The sequence below is a fragment of the Puma concolor genome, chromosome C1 (genome assembly GCF_028749965.1).
Source record: "Puma concolor isolate L17-30 chromosome C1, mPumCon1.1.hap2, whole genome shotgun sequence".
Taxonomy (NCBI): Eukaryota; Metazoa; Chordata; class Mammalia; order Carnivora; family Felidae; genus Puma; species Puma concolor.
Genome location: NC_141674.1, coordinates 167,673,215 through 167,697,296, shown reverse-complemented (window position 1 = coordinate 167,697,296; position 24,082 = coordinate 167,673,215). Strand labels below are relative to the sequence as shown.

At 40.7% G+C, this 24,082-nt stretch overlaps 1 protein-coding gene across 49 annotated transcripts in view; it reads left to right on the top strand.

The window, feature by feature from the left end:
- Window positions 1-21,657, top strand: part of TTN (titin) — a 277,493-nt gene extending 255,836 nt beyond the window's left edge. For 48 of the 49 annotated variants that reach the window (XM_086719030.1, XM_086719018.1, XM_086719009.1 and 45 more), the window contains 24 exons: window positions 16-318; window positions 420-725; window positions 839-1,129; window positions 1,226-1,522; window positions 1,650-1,955; window positions 3,104-3,409; window positions 3,495-3,776; window positions 3,982-4,575; window positions 4,696-4,983; window positions 5,086-5,385; window positions 5,857-6,159; window positions 6,682-6,984; window positions 7,088-7,672; window positions 7,792-8,097; window positions 8,212-8,511; window positions 9,252-9,827; window positions 9,957-10,262; window positions 10,632-11,225; window positions 11,363-16,977; window positions 17,105-17,261; window positions 18,388-19,079; window positions 19,181-19,334; window positions 19,877-20,179; window positions 20,312-21,657. In XM_086719030.1, the coding sequence (XP_086575156.1) occupies window positions 16-318; window positions 420-725; window positions 839-1,129; window positions 1,226-1,522; window positions 1,650-1,955; window positions 3,104-3,409; window positions 3,495-3,776; window positions 3,982-4,575; window positions 4,696-4,983; window positions 5,086-5,385; window positions 5,857-6,159; window positions 6,682-6,984; window positions 7,088-7,672; window positions 7,792-8,097; window positions 8,212-8,511; window positions 9,252-9,827; window positions 9,957-10,262; window positions 10,632-11,225; window positions 11,363-16,977; window positions 17,105-17,261; window positions 18,388-19,079; window positions 19,181-19,334; window positions 19,877-20,179; window positions 20,312-20,610 (13,766 nt within the window). In that variant the 3' untranslated portion in view covers window positions 20,611-21,657. The remainder of the gene's footprint in view (window positions 1-15; window positions 319-419; window positions 726-838; window positions 1,130-1,225; window positions 1,523-1,649; window positions 1,956-3,103; window positions 3,410-3,494; window positions 3,777-3,981; window positions 4,576-4,695; window positions 4,984-5,085; window positions 5,386-5,856; window positions 6,160-6,681; window positions 6,985-7,087; window positions 7,673-7,791; window positions 8,098-8,211; window positions 8,512-9,251; window positions 9,828-9,956; window positions 10,263-10,631; window positions 11,226-11,362; window positions 16,978-17,104; window positions 17,262-18,387; window positions 19,080-19,180; window positions 19,335-19,876; window positions 20,180-20,311) is intronic. The other variant, XM_086719020.1, reaches the window with a different exon arrangement.
- Window positions 21,658-24,082: the final 2,425 nt, after the last annotated feature.

Genomic DNA, 24,082 nt, shown 5'->3' with positions numbered 1-24,082 from the left:
TTTATTTATATTTAGTCCCACCAAGTGCTCCTACAAGACCTGAAGTCTACTATGTGTCTGCCAATGCCATGTCTATTCGTTGGGAAGAACCCTACCATGATGGTGGCAGTAAAGTCATTGGCTACTGGGTTGAGAAGAAAGAACGTAACACCATTCTTTGGGTGAAAGAAAACAAAGTGCCATGCTTAGAGTGTAACTACAAAGTGACTGGTTTGGTAGAAGGACTAGAATATCAGTTCCGAACATATGCACTCAATGCTGCAGGTGTTAGCAAAGCCAGTGAGGCTTCAAGACCTATGATGGCTCAAAACCCAGTTGGTATGTATCAATATTTAAAGGGTACATTCATTTATTATCATCATTACTGGTACTAAAATTCAGAATTGTATTTTTTAACTTCATTTTTGCATCCCTTCCAGATGCACCAGGAAGACCAGAGGTGACAGATGTTACAAGATCAACAGTGTCCCTGATTTGGTCTGCCCCAGTATATGATGGAGGCAGCAAGGTTGTGGGCTACATCATTGAGCGTAAGCCAGTCAGTGAGGTTGGAGATGGTCGCTGGCTAAAGTGCAACTATACCATCGTATCTGACAATTTCTTCACTGTGACTGCTCTCAGTGAAGGAGACACTTATGAATTCCGTGTGTTGGCTAAGAATGCAGCAGGAGTAATTAGCAAAGGATCAGAATCTACAGGCCCTGTCACTTGCCGAGATGAATATGGTAAAAAAAAAAAAAATTTTTTTTCAATGTTCATGTTCTCCTTTTAAATTATCGCAATTTATGTGAAAATAAACTGTCCTATATTTATTCACATCTATTTTTGCCCATGACAGCTCCACCCAAAGCTGAACTGGATGCCAGATTACAGGGTGATCTGGTTACCATAAGAGCAGGCTCAGATCTTGTCCTTGATGCTGCAGTTGGTGGCAAACCTGAACCCAAAATTATCTGGACCAAAGGAGACAAGGAACTAGATCTCTGTGAGAAAGTCTCTCTGCAGTATACAGGCAAACGAGCAACTGCTGTGATCAAGTTCTGTGACAGAAGTGACAGTGGAAAATACACTTTAACAGTGAAGAATGCCAGTGGGACCAAGGCCGTGTCTGTCATGGTCAAAGTCCTTGGTAAGCATATCAAATGTTCTTTTATTTTTCATAGCATTTTTAAGTGTGGGTAGAAAAAAAGATCTTAATCATTGCTTGCCATTACACTTGTTTCAGATTCCCCTGGCCCATGTGGAAATCTCACTGTCAGCAGAGTAACAGAGGAAAAGTGCACTTTAGCCTGGAGCCTTCCTCAGGAAGATGGAGGAGCAGAAATAACTCACTACATCGTGGAAAGACGTGAGACCAGTAGGCTCAACTGGGTGATTGTTGAAGCCGAATGCCCAACACTATCCCATGTGGTTACCAGACTCATCAAGAACAATGAATACATATTCCGAGTGCGGGCAGTAAACAAATACGGCCCTGGTGTGCCTGTTGAATCAGGGCCAATTGTAGCCAGAAACTCATTCAGTGAGTATTAACACTTTTAAACAACTTGGTAGTTAAATATAATGGGATCGGGGGAGAGGAGGACAATCATATCAACAGTGATTTTGTATAATTCTGACCATCCTTATTTTCATAAAAATATAAACAGCTATTCCATCACAACCTGGCATACCTGAAGAAGTTGGGGCTGGCAAAGAGCATATCATCATTCAGTGGACGAAACCTGAATCTGATGGTGGCAATGAGATCAGCAACTACCTAGTAGACAAACGTGAGAAAAAGAGCTTGCGCTGGACACGTGTCAACAAAGACTATGTGATATATGATACCAGGCTGAAGGTTACTGGCCTCATGGAAGGTTGTGATTACCAGTTCCGGGTGACCGCAGTGAATGCCGCTGGTAACAGTGAACCCAGTGAAGCTTCCAACTTTATCTCATGCAGAGAACCATCATGTGAGTTCTAAGAATCGCACATTAACCTAATGCCCATCAAAACCATGTTACAAATAATTTTCCAACATACCATTTCCAAGACCTTCTTGAATTTATGAATGATCTAGAAAAGCATATGCTTTTTAGAGAGATCTTAAGTATAGCCAAGTCAGAACATTTTAACTACTACTTCCATTGATAAGTTAGCAGTTACATTGTTGAAAATTATTGCAATATTTTCTAGTCTATGTAAAAAATAAATTATTTTACTACTAATACAAAAGAGATATATTTTATAAATATTCCTAAGAATGGAAAAAATGTGGTATAGTGATAACTACTAAAAAGAAAAAAAGTCTCTCTTAAGAAGAGCATAAAGTTTAGTATTTTAATAAGTACCTAACAAAATTATTGTCACAAGACCTTCAAAAATGAGTGACAAATCCTTGAACAGAGTTTGAGCTCAATGACTAAAGAGTAAACCACTGTGGCTGAATAGGGGAAGTAGAAGAAACCAATTTCTGTACTCACTAGAAACATAGAGGTAACAAGTGATATTAACACTGTGAAAGCTGAGCAACTAAGGAAAAGTCCCTGAGAACAGGTATGTTAAGCAATGAGCTGAACTAGAAGAACCCAGAATAGCTAGCCAAAGTAGCAAGAAGAAAACCATCTAGCTTTCTAAGAAAGTGTAATTTTTTAAATTCAATAATGATGAGGATAATGATATAGCATACAGTGCTGCCCTATATTAGCAGAAGAGCTAAATTACACAGATTATCTTGGTGAGTGCTAACAAAGAACAATAATGCCTTACACTTCTGGGGATAGAAGAATCAGAAGAAAGATCAATTAACCACATACTTGTGGGTTAAGATGCAAAGCTTATAAGTTAACTTGTGTTTCTTATGGCCCGTAAGGATACATCTTCAATGAATCCCACTTTTTAAATTTTTAATCCTTTACTAAATAAAGGCCTTTGGAAATACTGAATTTAATAAATTATAGGGGTTTTTTCTTAAACTTTAATTACAACATTAAAAGACCTTTTGAAATACTGGTGGGGCGGGGGGAGAATAATGCACTTGTGAGTCTTGAAAACCAAAAATACAAACCTCAAAACTTCCTTATTTGTATCATGTCTGAATCCCCCTTTTTAAATTCCATAGATACCCCTGGACCACCTTCTGCTCCAAGAGTTGTGGATACCACCAAGTACAGCATTAGTTTGGCATGGACCAAGCCCATGTATGATGGTGGCACTGACATCACGGGATATGTTCTTGAAATGCAAGAGAAAGACACCGATCAGTGGTACCGAGTGCATACCAATGCCACAATAAGAAATACTGAATTCACTGTGCCAGACCTTAAAATGGGCCAGAAATATTCCTTCAGGGTTGCTGCTGTGAATGTGAAGGGTATGAGTGAATACAGCGAGTCAACTGCTGAAATTGAGCCTGTGGAGAGACTAGGTATTTGTAATATAAGCTTTTAGGTGAATTATTTTCTCATCATACCTGTTCATGAATTAATTAAATTTTGACATTTACTTTCTAGAAATACCAGACCTAGAACTCGCAGATGATTTAAAGAAGACCGTGACCATCAGAGCTGGGGCCTCATTGCGCCTGATGGTGTCTGTATCTGGAAGACCACCTCCTGTCATTACATGGAGCAAGAAGGGCATTGACCTTGTAAACCGGGCAATTATTGACACCACTGACAGCTACTCTTTACTTATCGTGGACAAAGTTAACCGGTACGATGCTGGAAAATACACCATTGAAGCTGAAAATCAATCTGGCAAGAAATCAGCAACAGTCCTTGTTAAAGTATATGGTAAGTATTTGTCTTAAAAATGACTATGCCAGGAGTAGATTTCTTACAAAAAAAAAAAAAAAATTACACTTTGTCCTATGATTGATCACCTTTCTAGAAAGAAACTATGTTGAATACATTTTCCCATAAAAACAAAAAACAAAAAACTATCAACCAATCAGCAAATAAGTATGAATCTTGCATTCTATTTTTTTTTTTTTTTTAGATACTCCTGGTCCCTGTCCTTCAGTGAGAGTTAAGGAAGTATCAAGAGATTCTGTGACCATTACCTGGGAAATTCCCACAATTGATGGTGGAGCTCCTGTCAACAATTACATTATTGAGAAGCGTGAAGCTGCCATGAGAGCATTCAAAACAGTAACTACCAAATGCAGCAAGACACTTTATCGAATTTCCGGACTTGTAGAAGGAACCATGTACTATTTCAGAGTGCTGCCAGAAAATATTTATGGCATTGGGGAACCTTGTGAAACATCTGATGCAGTTCTGGTCTCAGAAGTACCTCTGGTGCCTACAAAGCTAGAAGTGGTCGATGTCACCAAATCAACTGTTACTCTTGCCTGGGAAAAACCACTCTACGATGGTGGTAGCCGACTCACTGGATATGTTCTTGAGGCCTGCAAAGCTGGCACTGAGAGATGGATGAAGGTTGTCACCTTAAAACCCACAGTCCTAGAGCACACTGTTATTTCCTTAAACGAAGGCGAACAGTACCTATTTAGAGTAAGGGCACAAAATGAGAAAGGTGTGTCAGAACCAAGAGAGATCGTGACAGCCGTAACTGTACAAGACCTCAGAGGTACGTATCAAATTGCCAAAAAACATCAATAATAGTAGGTAAAATAAAAATTCTGAATTCATGATACTTCGTCATTAGAAATAATGCTTAAGAATAAATGCCTACTTTCTTTCCTCACAGTATTGCCAACAATCGATCTTTCTACAATGCCTCAAAAGACCATCCATGTCCCAGCTGGCAGACCAGTAGAACTGGTGATACCAATTGCTGGTCGCCCACCTCCTGCTGCTTCCTGGTTCTTTGCTGGTTCTAAACTAAGAGAATCAGAGCGTGTCACAGTTGAAACTCATACTAAAGTAGCTAAATTAACCATCCGTGAAACCACTATCAGAGATACTGGAGAATATACACTTGAATTAAAGAATGTAACTGGAACTACTTCAGAGACCATTAAAGTTATCATTCTTGGTAAGGATGTGTGACAAAGACACACACAAATTGTTGATGTTCAGTCACCCAATTTTGATTTGAAGTGAAAACTAACTTCCTGGATTTCTTTCTCTTTCATAGACAAGCCTGGTCCACCAACTGGGCCTATTAAGATAGATGAAATTGATGCTACTTCAATTACCATTTCCTGGCAACCACCTGAATTGGATGGTGGTGCTCCACTGAGTGGTTATGTGGTAGAACAACGTGATGCCCATCGTCCAGGATGGCTGCCAGTGTCTGAATCAGTGACTAGACAGACATTTAAGTTTACCAGACTCATTGAAGGAAATGAGTATGTGTTCCGTGTGGCTGCAACAAACCGCTTCGGGATTGGCTCCTACTTACAGTCTGAGGTCATAGAATGTCGCAGCAGCATCAGTAAGTCCTTGGACCCTTAAGTCTCCCATTCTCCCCACCTTATTCTGAATGTTAACAGAAAGGAATTTGTTTTTACTATGCCCTAAGCAAAAATAGATCACAGAATTAACCCCAGGGTCTTTCTAAGGTTTCTGAATTTTCTTGGAAGTTTTCAACATGGTTATTTTTTTTGTTTTGTTTTTTTGTTTTGTTTTGTTTTAATGAAAGAGAAGAGGAAGGCAAAAAGGAAGGAGGGAGGGAGGCAAGAGGGACTAGCTAGGTCACAGAAAAAAATACAGAATGTGTGCTTAATAAATGTTTATAAAATAGAAGAAAGTGAGGAACCTCAAGAAAAGTACAAAAATGAAAACATTAGAAAAAGGGTCACAAGCCTTATATACTACTTAAAAAGCTAAGACACACAGAAATGTAGGCGTCTTTATTTTAATTTATTCCCATTGCCATAATGTGTTTACCTCTGTCTTGCTGCAGGTATTCCTGGACCTCCAGAAACATTACAGATATTTGATGTCTCCCGTGATGGCATGACACTGACTTGGTATCCACCAGAAAATGATGGTGGCTCCCAAGTGACTGGATATATTATAGAGCGCAAAGAAGTGAGAGCAGATCGATGGGTCCGTGTAAATAAAGTACCAGTGACTATGACACGGTACCGTTCCACTGGCCTTATTGAAGGCTTAGAATATGAACACCGTGTCACAGCCATTAATGTGAGAGGGACCGGAAAACCAAGTCGTCCTTCCAAACCCATCGTTGCCATGGATCCAATTGGTAAATACATTTTGTATTAAGTCAATGTATCGAGGTATAATTTAATGTAGTAAAATTTACCCTTCTGAAATATGTAATTCTAAGTTTTGAAAAGGTCCTGTTATATAACCACCACCACAATAAAAATACAGAATACTTTCATTAGCCCAAAAAGTTCATTTGTCACCAATCCCCTCCCCACTCCAGCCCCTAGCAACTTTTGGCAAGTAATTTTTTATTCTCCTCTTGAGTCTATTCCCTACTCTTTAAAAAAAAAAAAGGGACTTAAAATATATGCCCTATATCAGTGTTAAATGTTTAGAACAATATCTCTGAAAGCACTTTAAAAGCTGATAATGAACATAAGATGGCAGTAATCATAAATAAAGCACATTTAAGACAAAGGAAAAAGAGTTTTGAGTATTTTTAACAACAGTGTATTCTAATGCCAACAGTTCATGTTTACACAACTGAATGTTAGGTGGCACAGTTGATTTTCAGCTTTGCAGCAACTTTAACAATATGTTGTTGTCTTATTCCCAGCTCCTCCAGGAAAGCCGCAAAACCCAAGAGTTACTGATACAACAAGGACATCAGTCTCCCTGGCCTGGAGTGTTCCAGAAGATGAAGGAGGATCTAAAGTCACAGGCTATTTGATTGAAATGCAAAAAGTAGATCAACACGAATGGACCAAATGTAACACCACTCCAACCAAGATTCGGGAGTATACTCTAACACACCTACCTCAGGGCGCTGAATACAGATTCCGGGTCCTAGCCTGTAACGCTGGTGGACCTGGGGAGCCTGCTGAGGTACCAGGAACAGTCAAAGTCACTGAAATGCTCGGTAAGACATACGATCATTTACTTTCTGCTATGATTGTCTTAAGATTTGTTTCTTACCATCCACCCCACAAAAATGCTAATTGTAACTGGATCTTTTTTCCCAGAATATCCTGATTATGAACTTGATGAAAGATACCAAGAAGGTATCTTTGTAAGACAAGGTGGAGTCATCAGACTTACCATACCAATCAAAGGAAAACCATTCCCAATATGTAAATGGACCAAGGAAGGCCAAGATATTAGTAAACGTGCCATGATTGCAACCTCTGAAACACACACTGAGCTTGTAATCAAAGAAGCAGACAGGGATGACTCTGGCACTTATGACCTGGTTCTGGAAAACAAGTGTGGCAAGAAGGCTGTTTACATCAAAGTCAGGGTGATAGGAAATCCCAACACTCCTGAAGGGCCACTTGAATATGACGACATACAAGCTCGCTCTGTAAGGGTCAGTTGGAGACCCCCTGCCGATGATGGCGGTGCCGACATCTTAGGCTATATTCTTGAGAGACGAGAAGTGTCTAAAGCCGCCTGGTATACCATTGATTCCAGAGTCCGAGGTACATCTCTGGTTGTAAAAGGCCTCAAAGAGAATGTGGAATACCATTTCCGTGTTTCAGCTGAAAACCAGTTTGGCATAAGCAAACCTTTGAAGTCTGAGGAACCAGTCATACCAAAAACACCACTGAGTAAGTACTCTTCCAACCACAACACTGTAAAAATTCTTTCAGTACTCTTTTGTTTTGTAAGCCATCAGCTTACAAGATATGGGGTTGTACTCTTAACACGTTTCCTACTTTATATCCAGATCCTCCAGAGCCTCCAAGCAATCCTCCAGAAGTACTTGATGTGACCAAGAGTTCTGTCAGCCTGTCCTGGTCCCGGCCCAAAGACGATGGTGGTTCTCGAGTCACAGGCTACTACATTGAACGCAAGGAGACATCAACTGACAAGTGGGTCAGACACAACAAGACTCAGATAACGACCACAATGTACACTGTCACTGGGCTTGTTCCTGATGCTGAATATCAGTTCCGCATCATTGCACAGAATGATGTTGGCCTAAGTGAGACCAGCCCTGCTTCTGAACCAGTTGTTTGCAAAGATCCATTTGGTAAGGAGAGAGTTTCTAAAGGGTTTCAAATCATAGAGGCAAGCCATCTTGGTCTTTCTCTTTTATTTCAGCAATAAAGCTGATTCCCTTTTCAATTGTTTTAAAATATTTCAGATAAGCCAAGCCAACCTGGAGAACTTGAGATTCTTTCAATATCCAAAGACAGCGTCACTCTACAGTGGGAGAAACCTGAATGTGATGGTGGCAAAGAAATCCTTGGATACTGGGTTGAATATAGGCAGTCTGGAGACAGTGCCTGGAAGAAGAGCAATAAGGACCGCATCAAGGACAGGCAATTCACAATAGGGGGTCTGCTAGAATCTACTGAATATGAATTCAGAGTTTTTGCTGAGAATGAGACTGGGCTTAGCAGACCTCGAAGAACTGCTATGTCTGTAAAGACTAAACTAACATGTAAGTTGGCATTAGTTCTCTGCTCATGACCTACAAACTAAGTAACATGTTAAGGCTAATTCTTTCCCTATATTAAGTAGATATCTAGAAAACTTTATTGGAGGCCAAGTGTTTGGGCAGAATCACTCACTTTGGCATATACACACACATGGAATAGCCAATACATTCTACAGGAAGTCATTCCAAGCACATAACTTCAGTAGATATTAGGTGCAGAACCTAAACAAGGGCCAAGATACTACAGATTTATAGACATAATTCATACTTCTCCAAGCCCCTATACATTGTTTTTTAGTGAGAGTGAGAGTGAGAACGAGAGTGGGACAGGGGCAGAGAGAGGGAGAGAGGGAATCCCAAGCCGGCTCCACCCTCAGCGTGGAGCCCAATGTGGGGCTCAATCCCACAACATTGGGATCATGACCTGAGTTGATATCAAGAGTCAGATGCTTAACTGACTGAGCCACCCAGGCATCCCACTCCTATACATTGTTGATGTCTCCCAATGTAAAGGGAAAAGTCACTCTACATAATAATGTAATGGTGTGCTCACTGAATCCCTGTTTTCCATAGGACCCCAGGAAAAGCACTATGAAATTTTTAAGAATTAGACTCATATATAAACCATGGTATCTAATAAAGTGTTAGTCAAAAGGATAAATTCATTCCTGATATACAAGGACAGAGGATTACAGATTTGGTAGTAATATTAATACATTAATATTATCTTTCATATCCTTCAGCTGGAGAGGCTCCAGGAGTGCGCAAAGAAATGAAGGATGTTACCACCAAGTTGGGCGAAGCTGCTCAACTCTCATGCCAGATTGTTGGAAGGCCTCTTCCTGATATTAAATGGTACCGGTTTGGTAAGGAGCTGGTACAAAGCCGGAAGTACAAAATGTCTTCAGATGGACGCACACATACTTTAACAGTAATGACAGAGGAACAAGAAGATGAAGGTGTTTATACCTGTATAGCTACAAATGAGGTTGGAGAGGTAGAAACCAGTAGTAAGCTTCTCCTACAAGCAACACCGCAGTTCCATCCTGGCTACCCACTGAAAGAGAAGTATTATGGTGCTGTGGGTTCGACACTTCGACTTCACGTTATGTACATTGGTCGTCCAGTACCTGCCATCACTTGGTTCTATGGCCAGAAACTTTTGCAAAACTCAGAAAACATTACTATTGAAAACACTGAGCACTATACTCATCTTGTCCTGAAGAATGTCCAACGTAAGACTCATGCTGGGAAATATAAAGTTCAGCTCAGCAATGTTTTTGGAACAGTTGATGCCATCCTTGATGTAGAAATACAAGGTATTTCGTTTTAGTTTAGTTTGTTGTTTTTTTTTTTTTTTAATTTTTGAAGAAAAAATAGATCTCAGGAGACACACTACAAAAAAAAAAAAAAAAAAAAAACACTACAATTGTGTTTTCTCCCAACAGATAAACCCGACAAACCTACAGGACCAATTGTGATAGAAGCTCTATTGAAGAACTCTGCAGTGATCAGCTGGAAACCGCCTGCAGATGATGGAGGCTCCTGGATCACCAACTATGTGGTGGAGAAATGTGAGGCCAGGGAAGGGGCTGAATGGCAATTGGTGTCTTCAGCCATCTCAGTGACAACCTGTAGAATTGTAAACCTCACAGAAAATGCTGGCTATTACTTCCGAGTTTCGGCTCAGAACACTTTTGGCATCAGTGACCCCCTAGAGGTTGCCTCAGTTGTGATCATTAAGAGTCCTTTCGGTGAGTACAACCTCTTGTACAATCTCTACAATCTTCATATGGCAAAATTCCATCTTTACGTAAAACTCTTGTTAATAGAAATAACTTTTGAAAGGAAACAGTCAAGACTCAGGCAAAGTACAAGCACCTTTTATCCCATTTAAATTGAATTTTTGCACATCTTGAAGGGCAAAAACAAACCCCATCTTCTTTAAAAAGGAACTTTGTGTTTTGATAAGTTTCTTAGTATAAAGTAACCCATTTCGTTTTTCTGGAATAGCTATTCTTAGAACTTTGGAGTTCATAAAATTTTATTTTTGAAAACTAAGTTTTTAATAGAGCTGCTTGTTTCACCTCATGACTAAAATCCTTTTTGTTTCTTTGAAACAGAAAAGCCAAGTGCTCCTGGCAAACCAACTATTACTGCTCTCACAAAAGATTCTTGTGTTGTGGCTTGGAAGCCACCTGCCAGTGATGGAGGTGCAAAGATTAGAAATTACTACCTTGAGAAACGTGAGAAGAAGCAGAATAAATGGATTGCTGTGACAACAGAAGAAATTCGAGAAACTGTCTTTTCAGTGCAAAACCTTATTGAAGGTCTTGAATATGAGTTCCGTGTGAAATGTGAAAACCTAGGTGGGGAAAGTGAATGGAGTGAAATATCAGAACCTGCCATTCCTAAATCTGATGTCCCAATTCAGGCGCCACACTTTAAAGAGGAACTGAGAAATCTAAATGTCAGATATCAGAGCAATGCTACCCTGGTCTGCAAAGTGACTGGTCACCCAAAACCTATTGTGAAATGGTACAGACAAGGCAAAGAAATCATTGCAGATGGATTAAAGTATAGGATTCAAGAGTTTAAGGGTGGTTACCACCAGCTCATCATTGCAAGTGTCACAGATGATGATGCCACAGTTTATCAAGTCAGAGCTACCAACCAAGGGGGATCTGTGTCTGGCACGGCTTCCTTGGAAGTGGAAGGTAAATACTACAAATCTATAAACATCAGTTTGGTGCTAGATGATATATTAATTAGGGTTCGTGGGGGGGTGTTTGTTGCACTTAAATAGTGTTGGGTATTGCTAAATTATATTCTTTCTTCTTTTATTCTGATACAGTTCCAGCTAAGATACACTTGCCTAAAACTCTTGAAGGCATGGGAGCGGTTCACGCTCTCCGAGGTGAGGTGGTCAGCATCAAGATCCCTTTCAGTGGCAAACCAGATCCTGTGATCACCTGGCAGAAAGGACAAGATCTGATCGACAATAATGGACACTACCAAGTTATTGTCACAAGATCTTTCACATCACTTGTTTTCCCCAATGGAGTAGAGAGAAAAGATGCTGGTTTCTATGTGGTCTGTGCTAAGAACAGATTTGGAATTGATCAGAAGACTGTTGAACTAGATGTGGCAGATGTTCCTGACCCACCCAGAGGAGTCAAAGTTAGTGATGTCTCACGAGATTCTGTCAACTTAACATGGACTGAGCCAGCTTCTGATGGTGGCAGCAAAATCACCAACTACATTGTCGAAAAATGTGCCACTACTGCAGAAAGATGGATCCGTGTAGGACAGGCCCGAGAAACACGTTACACCGTGGTCAACTTATTTGGAAAAACAAGCTACCAGTTCCGTGTGATAGCTGAAAACAAATTTGGCCTGAGTAAGCCTTCTGAGCCTTCAGAGCCAACCATAACCAAAGAAGACAAGACCAGAGCTATGAACTATGATGAAGAGGTAGACGAAACCAGGGAAGTTTCCATGACTAAAGCATCTCACTCTTCAACTAAGGAACTCTATGAGAAATATATGATTGCTGAAGATCTTGGGCGTGGTCAATTTGGAATTGTCCACCGTTGTGTTGAAACATCCTCAAAGAAGACTTACATGGCCAAATTTGTTAAAGTCAAAGGGACTGACCAGGTTTTGGTAAAGAAGGAAATTTCCATTCTAAACATTGCTAGACACAGAAACATCTTATACCTCCACGAATCATTTGAGAGCATGGAAGAATTAGTTATGATCTTTGAGTTCATATCAGGACTTGACATATTTGAACGCATTAACACAAGCGCTTTTGAACTTAACGAAAGAGAGATTGTAAGTTATGTTCGCCAGGTCTGTGAAGCACTTGAGTTCTTACATAGTCATAATATTGGACACTTTGACATTAGACCAGAAAATATCATTTACCAAACAAGAAGGAGCTCCGTCATTAAAATCATAGAATTTGGTCAAGCCCGTCAGCTGAAGCCAGGGGACAACTTCAGGCTTCTGTTCACTGCCCCAGAATACTATGCACCTGAAGTCCACCAGCATGATGTTGTCAGCACTGCCACAGACATGTGGTCACTTGGCACGCTCGTGTATGTGCTGTTAAGTGGTATTAATCCATTCCTGGCAGAAACTAACCAACAGATAATTGAGAACATCATGAATGCCGAATATACTTTTGATGAAGAAGCATTCAAAGAGATTAGCCTCGAAGCCATGGATTTTGTTGACCGGCTGTTAGTGAAAGAGAGAAAATCTCGCATGACAGCATCTGAGGCACTCCAGCATCCATGGCTGAAGCAGAAGATAGAAAGAGTCAGTACTAAAGTCATCAGAACATTAAAACACCGGCGTTACTACCACACTCTGATCAAGAAAGACCTCAACATGGTTGTGTCAGCAGCCCGAATCTCTTGCGGCGGTGCAATTCGATCTCAGAGGGGAGTCAGTGTTGCTAAAGTTAAAGTAGCATCCATTGAAATTGGCCCTGTTTCTGGACAGATAATGCATGCAGTTGGCGAAGAAGGAGGATATGCCAAATACGTATGCAAAATTGAAAATTATGATCAGTCTACCCAAGTGACTTGGTACTTTGGAGTCAGACAGCTGGAGAACAGTGAGAAATATGAAATCACCTATGCAGATGGAGTAGCCACCATGTACATCAAAGACATTACCAGATTTGATGATGGTACCTACAGATGCAAAGTAGTCAATGACTACGGTGAAGACAGTTCTTATGCAGAGCTATTTGTTAAAGGTGTGAGAGAAACTTATGACTATTACTGCCGTAGAACCATGAAGAAAATTAAGCGCAGAACTGACACAATGAGACTTCTGGAAAGGCCACCAGAATTTACCTTGCCTCTCTATAACAAGACAGCTTATGTGGGTGAAAATGTCCGGTTTGGAGTAACTATAACTGTCCACCCCGAGCCTCGTGTAACATGGTATAAGTCAGGTCAGAAAATCAAACCAGGTGATGATGATGCAAAGTACACCTTTGAGTCTGACAAGGGTCTTTACCAGTTAACAATCAGCAGTGTAACTATGGATGATGATGCTGAATATACTGTTGTGGCAAGGAACAAATATGGTGAGGACAGCTGTAAGGCAAAGCTGACTGTAACCCCACACCCACCGCCAACAGATACAACCTTAAGACCCATGTTCAAACGGCTGCTGGCAAACGCAGAGTGCCAAGAAGGCCAAAGTGTCTGCTTTGAGATCAGAGTGTCTGGCATCCCCCCACCAACATTAAAATGGGAGAAAGATGGTCAGCCACTGTCCCTTGGGCCTAACATTGAAATTCTCCATGAAGGCTTGGATTATTATGCTTTGCACATCAGGGACACTTTGCCTGAAGACACAGGTTATTATAGGGTCACAGCCACAAACAAAGCTGGATCTACCAGCTGCCAGGCTCACCTACAAGTGGAACGCCTAAGGTATGTCAAACAAGAATTCAAGAGTAAGGAGGAGCGTGAACGACACGTACAAAAGCAAATTGACAAGACACTAAGAATGGCGGAAATCCTTTCTGGCACTGAAACGGTGCCACTGACCCAGGTGGCCCAAGAGGCTCTGAGAGAAGCTGCCATCCTTTACAAACCAGCTGTAAGCACCAAGACCGTAAAAGGGGAATTCCGACTTGAGACGGAAGAAAAGAAGGAAGAGCGAAAACTCCGTATGCCTTATGAAGTACCAGAGCCACGCAAATACAAACAGACTCTAATAGAAGAAGACCAACGCATTAAGCAATTTGTGCCTATGTCTGACATGAAATGGTACAAAAAGATACGTGATCAATATGAAATGCCTGGGAAAATTGACAGAGTTGTACAGAAAAGACCCAAGCGCATCCGCCTTTCCAGATGGGAACAGTTCTATGTGATGCCTCTTCCACGCATTACAGATCAATACAGACCTAGATGGCGTATTCCCAAACTGTCCCAAGATGATCTTGAAATGGTGAGACCAGCCCGCCGCCGCACACCTTCTCCTGATTATGACTTTTATTACAGACCTAGAAGACGTTCTCTTGGAGACATGTCAGATGAAGAACTTCTCCTGCCTATTGATGACTACTTGGCAATGAAAAGGACAGAGGAAGAGAGGCTGCGTCTTGAAGAAGAGCTTGAATTAGGCTTCTCAGCCTCACCACCAAGCCGAAGCCCTCCACGTTTTGAGCTTTCTAGCCTGCGTTACTCTTCACCACAAGCTCATGTCAAGGTGGAGGAAACAAAAAAAGACTTCAGATATTCAACCTATCACATCCCCATGAAGGAGGAGACTAGCACAAGTTATGCAGAACTGCGGGAACGGCACGCCCGGGCCTCCTACAGACAGCCGAAACAACGGCAAAGGATCATGGCCGAGAAAGAAGATGAAGAGTTGCTTCGCCCAGTTACTACCACTCAGCGACTGTCGGAATACAAAAGTGAGCTTGAACACATGTCAAAGGAGGAAAAGTCTAGAAAGAAATCCAGGCGACAGAGAGAAGTGACAGAAATAACAGAAATTGAGGAAGAATATGAAATCTCAAAACATGCTCAAAGAGAGTCCTCCTCATCTGTGTCTAGACTACTGAGGCGGCGGCGTTCCCTGTCTCCAACCTACATTGAGTTAATGAGGCCAGTGTCCGAGCTGATCCGGCCACGTCGACATCCAGAGGAGGAATATGAAGAGGACACAGAAAGAAGGTCTCCTACTCCAGAGAGAACTCGCCCACGTTCCCCCAGCCCTGTGTCCAGTGAGAGATCACTCTCAAGATTTGAGAGGTCCGCAAGATTTGATATCTTTTCCAGGTACGAGTCCATGAAAGCTGCTTTAAAGACTCAGAAGACATCAGAAAGGATGTATGAAGTTTTGAGTCAGCAGCCTTTTACGCTGGACCATGCGCCTCGAATCACACTGAGAATGCGCTCCCACAGGGTACCATATGGCCAAAATACACGTTTTATCTTAAACGTTCAGTCTAAGCCAACTGCCGAGGTTAAATGGTACCATAATGGCGTTGAACTCCAAGAAAGCAGTAAGATTCGTTACACCAACATGAGCGGGGTCCTGACCCTGGAAATTCTGGACTGTCACACCGAGGACAGTGGAACATACCGTGCTGTGTGCACCAACTACAAAGGTGAGGCTTCAGACTACGCGACCTTGGATGTAACAGGCGGGGATTACACCACCTATGCTTCCCGACGCAGAGACGAAGAGGTCCCCCGGTCTGTCTTCCCTGAGCTAACAAGAACAGAGGAGTATGCGGTTTCATCATTTAAGAAAACATCTGAGATGGAAGCTTCTTCTTCAGTCAGGGAAGTGAAGTCACAGATGACAGAGACAAGGGAAAGTCTCTTAGCGTATGAACACCACGCCTCTGCAGAAATGAAAAGCACTGCAGTAGAAGAAAAGTCGCTGGAAGAAAAATCCACACACAGAAAGATCAAGACGACTCTGGCCGCAAGAATTCTAACAAAGCCAAGGTCCATAACCGTGTATGAAGGCGAGTCCGCAAGGTTTTCTTGCGACACAGATGGTGAGCCGGTACCCACTGTGATCTGGCTGCGTGGAGGACAAGTGATAAGTACCTCTGCCCGCCACCAAGTGACCACCACAAAGTACAAATCGACCTTTGAGATCTCTTCAGTCCAGGCTTCTGATGAGGGCAACTACAGCGTGGTGGTAGAAAACAGTGAAGGGAAGCAAGAAGCACAGTTTACTCTGACTGTTCAAAAGGCCAGGGCTACTGAAAAGGCTGTGACATCACCACCGAGAGTCAAATCCCCAGAGCCTCGAGTGAAATCTCCAGAAACCAGTAAGGCTCCAAAACGAGTGAAATCCCCAGAACCAGTTACTTCTCACCCAAAATCCGTATCACCCACAGAGACAAAACCCACACCGACAGAGAAAGCTCAGCAGCTCCGAGTCTCCGTCCCACCCAAGATAACTCAGTCCCTGAAGGCTGAAGCTTCTAAAGATATTGCAAAGCTGACCTGCGCAGTCGAAAGTAGTGCATTATGTGCAAAAGAGATCACCTGGTATAAAGATGGCAAGAAACTGAAGGAAAATGGGCATTTCCAGTTTCATTTTTCAGCAGATGGTACCTATGAGCTCAAGATCCATAACCTCACGGAATCGGATTGTGGAGAATACATTTGCGAGATATCTAGTGAAGGTGGAACTTCCAAAACTAACTTCCAGTTTACAGGACAAGCCTTTAAGAGTATCCATGAGCAGGTGTCAAGCGCATCAGAAACTAAGAAAGCAGTTCAGAAAACTGCTGAGTCTACAGAAACCAAGAAAACGGAAGCAAAAGCTCCTGAACCAATTTCCTCCAAACCAGTAATTGTTACTGGGCTGCAGGATACAACTGCTTCTTCAGACAGCATTGCTAAATTTTCAGTTAAAGCTACTGGAGAACCACGGCCGACAGTCATCTGGACAAAGGATGGAAAGGTAACCATTTCTTAATTATCTCCTGATGGTATCTCCTAAAAATCTAACTTCTTCCCTCATCTCCATCTCCCCAAAAATGTTTAAACTTAACTCACTTTTTAACACTCAAATAACTTGCATTCTACAGGCTCTTACACAAGGAAGTAAATATAAACTCTCTGAAGACAAAGGAGTTTTCTTCTTAGAAGTTCATAAGACTGATACTTCTGACAGCGGGCTTTATACTTGCACCATAACAAATTCAGCTGGATCTGTGTCCTCTAGCTGTAAATTAACTATAAAAGGTAGGTTGGCTTTTGTTCGTACCAATATTTTTCAGAAAAACGATATTAAGGAAACTTTCTAAACATTCTCCCTTACATACACATACACACACACACACACAAATATTAAAGTAAAACTGTTTTCATTTTTTAAGGTTTAATGTTTATTTATTTATTTTGAGAGCAAGAAAGTGAGAGAGAGCATGAGCAGGGGAGGGGCAGAGAGGGAGAGAGAGAATCCCAAGCAGACCGTACTCTGTCAGGGAAGAGCCAGATGTGGGGCTTCTTCTCACTTACTGTGATCATGACCTGAGTCAAAATCAAGAGTTGGACAGTTAACTGACTGAGGTACCCAGTAAAACTGTTTTCCAAATTCCAGAATACCATTTGTACACAAATACACGTATTTAAAGAAAGCCTAATAGTAGCATAAAAAGCACATATCAGGTACCTAATTATATGTGGTATTATTTAAGATTCCAAAGAGGCAGCCACTGATCCCAAGAATATTTAGGAATAAAGTCAGGTGAATATACAAAATGGTACTGCTTCCATAAACTTTCATTCTTGCTAATTTTCCAAAGCAGTGCAGTTTGTAAAAGAGCTATATTACTTTTCCCAGTTAAAATTAAGTTGCTTTCAAGGGCACCTGGGTGGCTCAGTTGGTTAAGCATCCGACTTCAGCTCAGGTCATGATTTCATGGTTCGTGAGTTCGAGCCCCACATGGGACTCTGTGCTGACTGCTAGGAGCCTGAAGCCTGCTTCGGATTCTGTGTCTCCCTTTGTCTCTGCCCCTCCCCTGCTCACACTGTCTCTGTCTCCCTCTCAAAACTAAATAAAAATTAAAAAAAAAAAATTAGGTTGCTTTCCTTCAATCTTCTAAAACATAATTCAATTTTTTTATTAATCAAAATTTCCTAAATCCACACCTATCCTAAATAATTTGACTATTCTTTTGAGACTTTTCCCTTAAGTCATAAGAACCATCTTCAATTTAAAGAATCATTACACTGATCTCAAAAATCATGCATAACAACTTTTTTTGTGTATATATTATTTATCCACTTGCAGAACTACAAAAGAGTAAAGGGTGGGACCTCTTTCCAATTAAGTTTGCCTAACACCTAACAGAGGTTTCTTTTTTAGCTGTAAAAGACACTGAGGCACAGAAAGTATCTACGCAAAAGACCTCTGAAGTTTTATCACAAAAGAAGGCGGTTGTCCAAGAGGAAATTTCCCAAAAAGCCCTCATTTCTGAAGAAATGAAAATGTCAGAAGTGAAATCTCAGGAAAAGTTAGCCATCAAGGAGGAAGCTTCAAAAGTTCAGATTTCTGAAAAAGTCAAGAAATCAGAAGCAACCTCTCTGGAAAAATCCATTGTCCATGAGGAAATCACTAAAACATCACAGGCATCAGAAGAAATCAGAACACATGCCGAGATTAAAGCATTTTCTACTCAGATGAGCATAACTGATGGTCAGAAGGTGACCTTAAAAGCCAACATTGCTGGTGCCACTGATGTGAAATGGGTACTGAATGGAGTAGAGCTCACTAACTCTGAAGAGTACAGATATGGTGTCTCAGGCAGTGATCAGACCCTAACCATCAAGCGGGCCGGTCACAAAGATGAAGGGATCCTCACCTGCATTGGCAAAACCAGCCAAGGGATCATCAAGTGTCAGTATGACTTGACCCTGAGCAAAGAACTCTCAGATGCTCCAGCCTTCATCTCACAGCCCAGATCTCAAAATATTAATGAAGGACAAAATGTTCTCTTTTCTTGTGAAATCAGTGGTGAGCCATCCCCTGAAATCGAATGGTTTAAAAACAACTTGCCAGTAAGTTTAATTATGAATATGTCATTGAAGAAAATTTAAAATGGCACATCTATTCCTGAAGAGCTCAAGAAACATTTCTTTTTTTCCCCCTTACATTTTAGATTTCTGTTTCTTCAAATATCAGTGTAAGTCGCTCCAGAAATGTATATTCTCTTGAAATCCGAAATGCATCAGTAAGCGACAGTGGAAAGTACACAGTTAAGGCCAAAAATTTCCATGGCCAGTGTTCAGCTACTGCTTCCTTAACGGTCCTTCGTAAGTAGATCTTTCCCATTCTTTTTTTTTTTTTTTTTTACTTGCTTAAGGCCTTTATATATTTTTTGTTTTTTTGCCTTTGTCTTCCGAGCACAACCAACTCCGATGAGCCTTATTAAATTCCGTGAGTAAGAGGCACAGGTCTCCCCTCATCCTTACAAATTTTCTTGACAGCTAAACAGATATGTGGATAAATTAACTTTCAAAGCCAAGCTACCAAGTGCCCTGTTACATTTGTTTCCAGAATGCACAAAATCTATATTATTTTCTATATGACTAATCATTTTTCTCCCAGTTATTCTAGCACCTGCATGTAATACAATGATAGAAATATAAAAGATACGTTTCTTGGAGACATTGAGCTAGCTCTTGACAAATGTATGTATTTGCTTATGCTTCTACAGCAAATTGTTTGGGTTACGTTATGTGTGTGTGTGTGTGTGTGTGTGTGTGTAAGTTTTCCATTTCTGCAAGTCAATGTCAGATGTCACCAATTAACCGGATGTCATCAATGTTCACTGTGTATCTGCTATGCTCCACAGCTCTAGTTGAAGAACCTCCCAGAGAGGTAGTATTGAGGACAAGTGGTGACACGAGCTTGCAAGGAAGCTTCTCGTCTCAGTCAGTCCAAATGTCTGCCTCTAAGCAGGAGGCCTCCTTCAGCAGTTTCAGCAGCAGCAGTGCTAGCAGCATGACTGAAATGAAATTTGCAAGCATGTCTGCCCAAAGCATGTCCTCCATGCAAGAGTCCTTTGTAGAAATGAGTTCCAGCAGTTTTATGGGAAAATCTAGTATGACACAACTGGAAAGCTCAACTAGTAGAATGCTTAAAGCAGGCATAAGAGGTGAGCAATGAAATTACTGGTAGAGGTAGATAAGCCTAGTAGCACGGTATAGCCTTTAGTTCATACAATTTAGTAGAAAGTAAATCATTGTGTTTTCAGTTCCTAAAACATTTTTGTTGTTGTTCCATAAAGGAATTCCACCTAAAATTGAAGCTCTCCCCTCTGACATCAGCATTGATGAGGGCAAAGTTTTAACAGTAGCCTGTGCTTTTACGGGTGAGCCTATCCCGGAAATAACATGGTCCCGTGGTGGAAGAAAAATTCAACATCAAGAACAACACGGGAGATTCCACATTGAAAACACAGATGACCTGACGACTCTCATCATCATGGATGTACAGAAACAAGATGGTGGACTTTATACCCTTAGTCTAGGGAATGAATTTGGATCTGACTCTGCCACTGTGAATATAAACATTCGATCTATTTAAGAGAGCCCATGCTCTCATACTCCTACTCATTCTTAACCTTTCACACATGATTCACATGGACTAATCTTTCTGATCTGTAAATATTAAAAAAGAAAAAGTAGTTGTGTATCAACCTAAATGAGTCAAAGTTCAAAATTATACATTTCAATCTTTTCATAATTGTTGACCTAAGAATATACATTTTCTAGTGACATGTACATACTGTATATAGCCGGATTGACGGTTATAAAGTTTTGTACCATTTATTTTATGACATTTTACAATGTAACTTTTGAAACTAACTGTTGGCAGGAGAAAGTTTCTTATGGAACGAATACCCTGCTCAACACTTAATCAATCTTTGTGCCTCAACATAACGTTGATGTCTAAGTATGCCTCAGTGGGTTGAGAAATTCCCCACTGAAGATGTCCTATCCACCTAAAAGATGATGCCATGCGTGTAACCTGACATGTGCACCAATACCTACTGAATCAGGAATGTAAGGCATTGGTGATGTTTGCATTTACCCTCCTGTAAGCAACACTTGAACGTCTTACATTTTCTGATGATGTCACACTCAAAATTATGACTTAGATATTACCAGAGCAGAGTGTAACGGCCAACACTTTGTTCGCTCATTTTGCACTGTCTCTGACCATAGAGAATGCGGGGATAGCTTGGAAAAGTAACATCGCCTGGCCATCCCTTCATTTCACCAAGCTATTCAAGTATTCCTTTGCCAGAGCAGTGCAACTCTTGGAGGTTCTGGGGTGCAGCCAATGCCTTCGTGTGGTAGCTCTAAATTTAAATTGAAACCTGAGAAACTGGGGCAACTAAGCAATGAGCCACAGCAAAAAAAAAAAAAAAAAAAAAAAAAAAAAAAAAAGAACAACAACAAAATAAAGCTGTCGTTAAACTAAAAACAACTGCAACATTACTAACTGCCCAGAATGTCAATTTGATGTAGTTCCTTTCATGCAGGTATAAATTCGATTATTAGTTACAATTGTTGGACCTCCTTGAGAAATAGTAACAACAAAATAAAGCAAGCTATCTGCACCTCAAAATGTGTGGTTGGTTGTTTTGTGTGAAATCCTAGGGTTGGGGAGTATGACTGAACAAATCACAAAAATGATCACAGATCAGGCAAAGTGGCCCATGACGATAGGGTTCAAAATGGCCCATAACGATAGGTTCCTTAAAGCAAATATTTGAATTATTGTGTTGGACATAGTCAACATTTTTTAAAGCATAGATTTGATTCTCATGGATAAATTCATCCTCAAAAGTCAATAAAAAAAAAAAAAACAAAATAACAGCTTACATCTTTTAAACTTATCAAGAAAAATATTTTTAGGGGAACTCATTCAACTAAATCCATCAAAAATACCAAACATCTACAATTCACACTATTTTGTGCTAGACACCATAGGGAACGACACAAAACTGAGCAAGATAATACAGACCCTATCCCTCAAAGGAAGGCAGTCAAGAGAAAATGATAACTTCAGGGAAAATGATGTTGTGCAACTGAATCCATATCCCCTACTGCAACTCCAAGTTGAGACAGAATAAAGGTTCTCAAAACTAAAAAACACATGTTCAATGGTACACTCCTACCATGCTTTTTTTAAACAATTATTCTATACTTAATAAAATACCTAGTGCCAGAAAAATCTGTATTTATCCACTTTAATCATAATTGTAAACCAATAAAGATGATTACTGGCCTAATGAATTACCTCTTAAATGTAAGTACAATTGCCTTCTAAATGTCAATACAAGTGGCCAAAGCTTAAGTACATATACTGTCAACTTCTATTCTCTAAAACAAAATTGGGGTATTTAATTTATTCAGCAAGTATTCTGTCTTAAGTCAGATTCCCTAGAAACAGAGCCCAAGACAGGGATTCCTACAGAAGCAGTTGATCTCATCTCAGAAAAAAAGGGAGTGAGGGAAGCAGAACAGAGGAAGAAGGTTAAGCTAGACTCTCAGTGGGGACATCAGCCCTATCCCACAAGGGAACATAAATTGTACCACAGTTGGTTCCATCTTGGAACAAGGGGGCTGACCTTTTGTACCCCCTTACCAGCCAGCAGCTACAGGCTGTGAGTTTGGGGGGATGGAAGGTGGGGAGGGAAATAATCTCCCAGGTAAGGAGGGGTACCTGTTGACCAGGGCAGTCTCTGCAGACTAGGGTAGCTAAACAGCCAACACTCAAGAAACCCAGTGGGGTACACGTACCCTGGGGGATCTGGGTAGCACCAACAGCATCCACTATGTCAGGTAACCATTTTAAATACCTATCCTTACCTTAAAATAAGAGGCAGAACTTACTGGTGGTTCCTGAGGATGATTCCCAGCCCCAACATGCTAATATCCTCACATGTACTACAGTCCATGCTCAGGAGAACTCTTCATGCTGCAAAGATTTCATACTTCCTGTAGTTGCAGCTCGCAGGCTTGGCAGGCACTGAGGGAGGGGAGAGGGGAGGAGCACCGGTTTATCTAGCCAAGAACACCTGCGCCAGAGGCAAGGTCTGACCTCTATTTATGCCTTAGCAGAAGCAGCAGCCGAGGCAGGCAACATGGGGCAGCCACGTGAACTTATTACCTGTTTTCAATAGTAGCTGATTATATAGAGGAGCCATGTAGAGGTAAGGAGAGAGGTAAATCACAAACAGCAGGTAAAATAACATATTCAAATGACGGTCTCTATGGAGACTGATTCAAGAATAATGTTTTATGATACTGCTCCAAAAAAAGAGAAAGTAATTTGTATTTGTTTACTCTGCCCCAAATATAACTTTGAAAAATTCAAACAGAAAGAGTTTAGTTTCCTTGTAAAAGGAGGAAAGAGTGCTAAACAGAATTTTTAAAAACAGATTGGCCCAATTTTTAGTCTAAGGTTATAAAAAGTGAAGGCTTAAAGCTTAATTTTATGCCTTTTGGTATCTCTGGGTCAATATTTCCCAAGCTCTCTTCTCAGGATGTTGGTAGATGTTTTGAAAAAAAGTGTTTCACAGCCAGATAAACTTAGGACATGGATAATTGTACTTTTTTATGCAGGACTTCTCAGAGTCTTTGATGAGCTAAATGTGTTTGTGATTCTCCAGAACAGTGCTTCCTAAACTTGATGATGGAACAGTTTTCACGGGTGCTGCACTTGATGCAGGCTGAGCCAGGCTATGGCAGGTTGAAACATGGAAGGTGTAAACAGGACTATATCCTCGTAGGAGGAATTGGATATCATCTAAGAAATGAAATTTAGTGGCTATGGTTAATATATATATATTATATACATTATATATATACATATATACATATACATATATATATACATATACATATATGTGTATATATATATACATATATATATACATATATATATATATATCTCCAGGGGCTCAGTTGGTTAAGCATCCAACTTCAGCCTAGGTCATCATCTTGCCGTTCTGGAGTTCGAGCCCTGTGTCAGGCTCTATGCTGAC